This window comes from Arachis ipaensis, chromosome B10 (assembly GCF_000816755.2).
Source record: "Arachis ipaensis cultivar K30076 chromosome B10, Araip1.1, whole genome shotgun sequence".
NCBI classification, from domain to species: Eukaryota; Viridiplantae; Streptophyta; class Magnoliopsida; order Fabales; family Fabaceae; genus Arachis; species Arachis ipaensis.
In genome coordinates, this window is record NC_029794.2 from 125,989,777 (window position 1) to 125,990,498 (window position 722).

The window sequence follows — 722 nt, forward strand, 5'->3', positions numbered from 1 at the left end:
CCCATACTACATGCCAGTGCTGGAAACCCACTAATTAGGGGCTATAGTATATCTTAAACCTTATATAATGATTAATTATTTATATGAAGAAGATATTAAAATTAACATTGATTTATTATATATACGGTGTATTCCATCCTATCCAAACTATAGCAAAATAATATTTATTTTGCAATAATAGAGTAATAATTATTAAAGTGTGATGATGAAATGGGAAAGAAGTAGTTGCACTATATACTGAAAGTACACCACTTAAGTAGATTTGTTCAAACTTTATACATACACCAATAATCTACATTATCATCATAAGCATAAATTGCAAAAAAGAAACTGATACTTTGGTAGAAAAACAAAAAATAAATAACTTGATCTAAGCCTAATGATCTTTCTTTTGATCTCATCATCATGAAATTTCACCCTTACATAATAACGGTTCTAAATTGCAATATTGCCATTGCAGTTGTGGCAGTTTAAAACCATGCATGTATATATATAAATTAATTAATAATGTCCAAAATCATTTTCTTAATTCAATAAGAATATATATAGTGTTCAATGAAAATGGTGGTGATTCTCAGTAGTAGGCCATGGCCAAAAATTCTGGTGCTGCTCATCAATGTTGTGGAACATGTTGCAAAAGCCTTCATCTTGAAGATCTGATCTTGAAGAAGATGAACATTGAAGAAGCTGTGTTATGCTTGCTGGCTTAAGAGAATTATTTG

General features: G+C 29.5%; 1 protein-coding gene across 1 annotated transcript in view; it reads right to left on the reverse strand.

Annotated features, from left to right (window-relative positions):
* The window catches only part of LOC107624337 (homeobox-leucine zipper protein HOX21-like), a 3,317-nt gene continuing 2,804 nt past the window's right edge, over positions 210 to 722 (reverse strand). The window contains exon 4 of the mRNA XM_021113383.1: positions 210 to 722. Within this exon, the coding sequence (XP_020969042.1) occupies positions 716 to 722 (7 nt within the window). The 3' untranslated portion in view covers positions 210 to 715.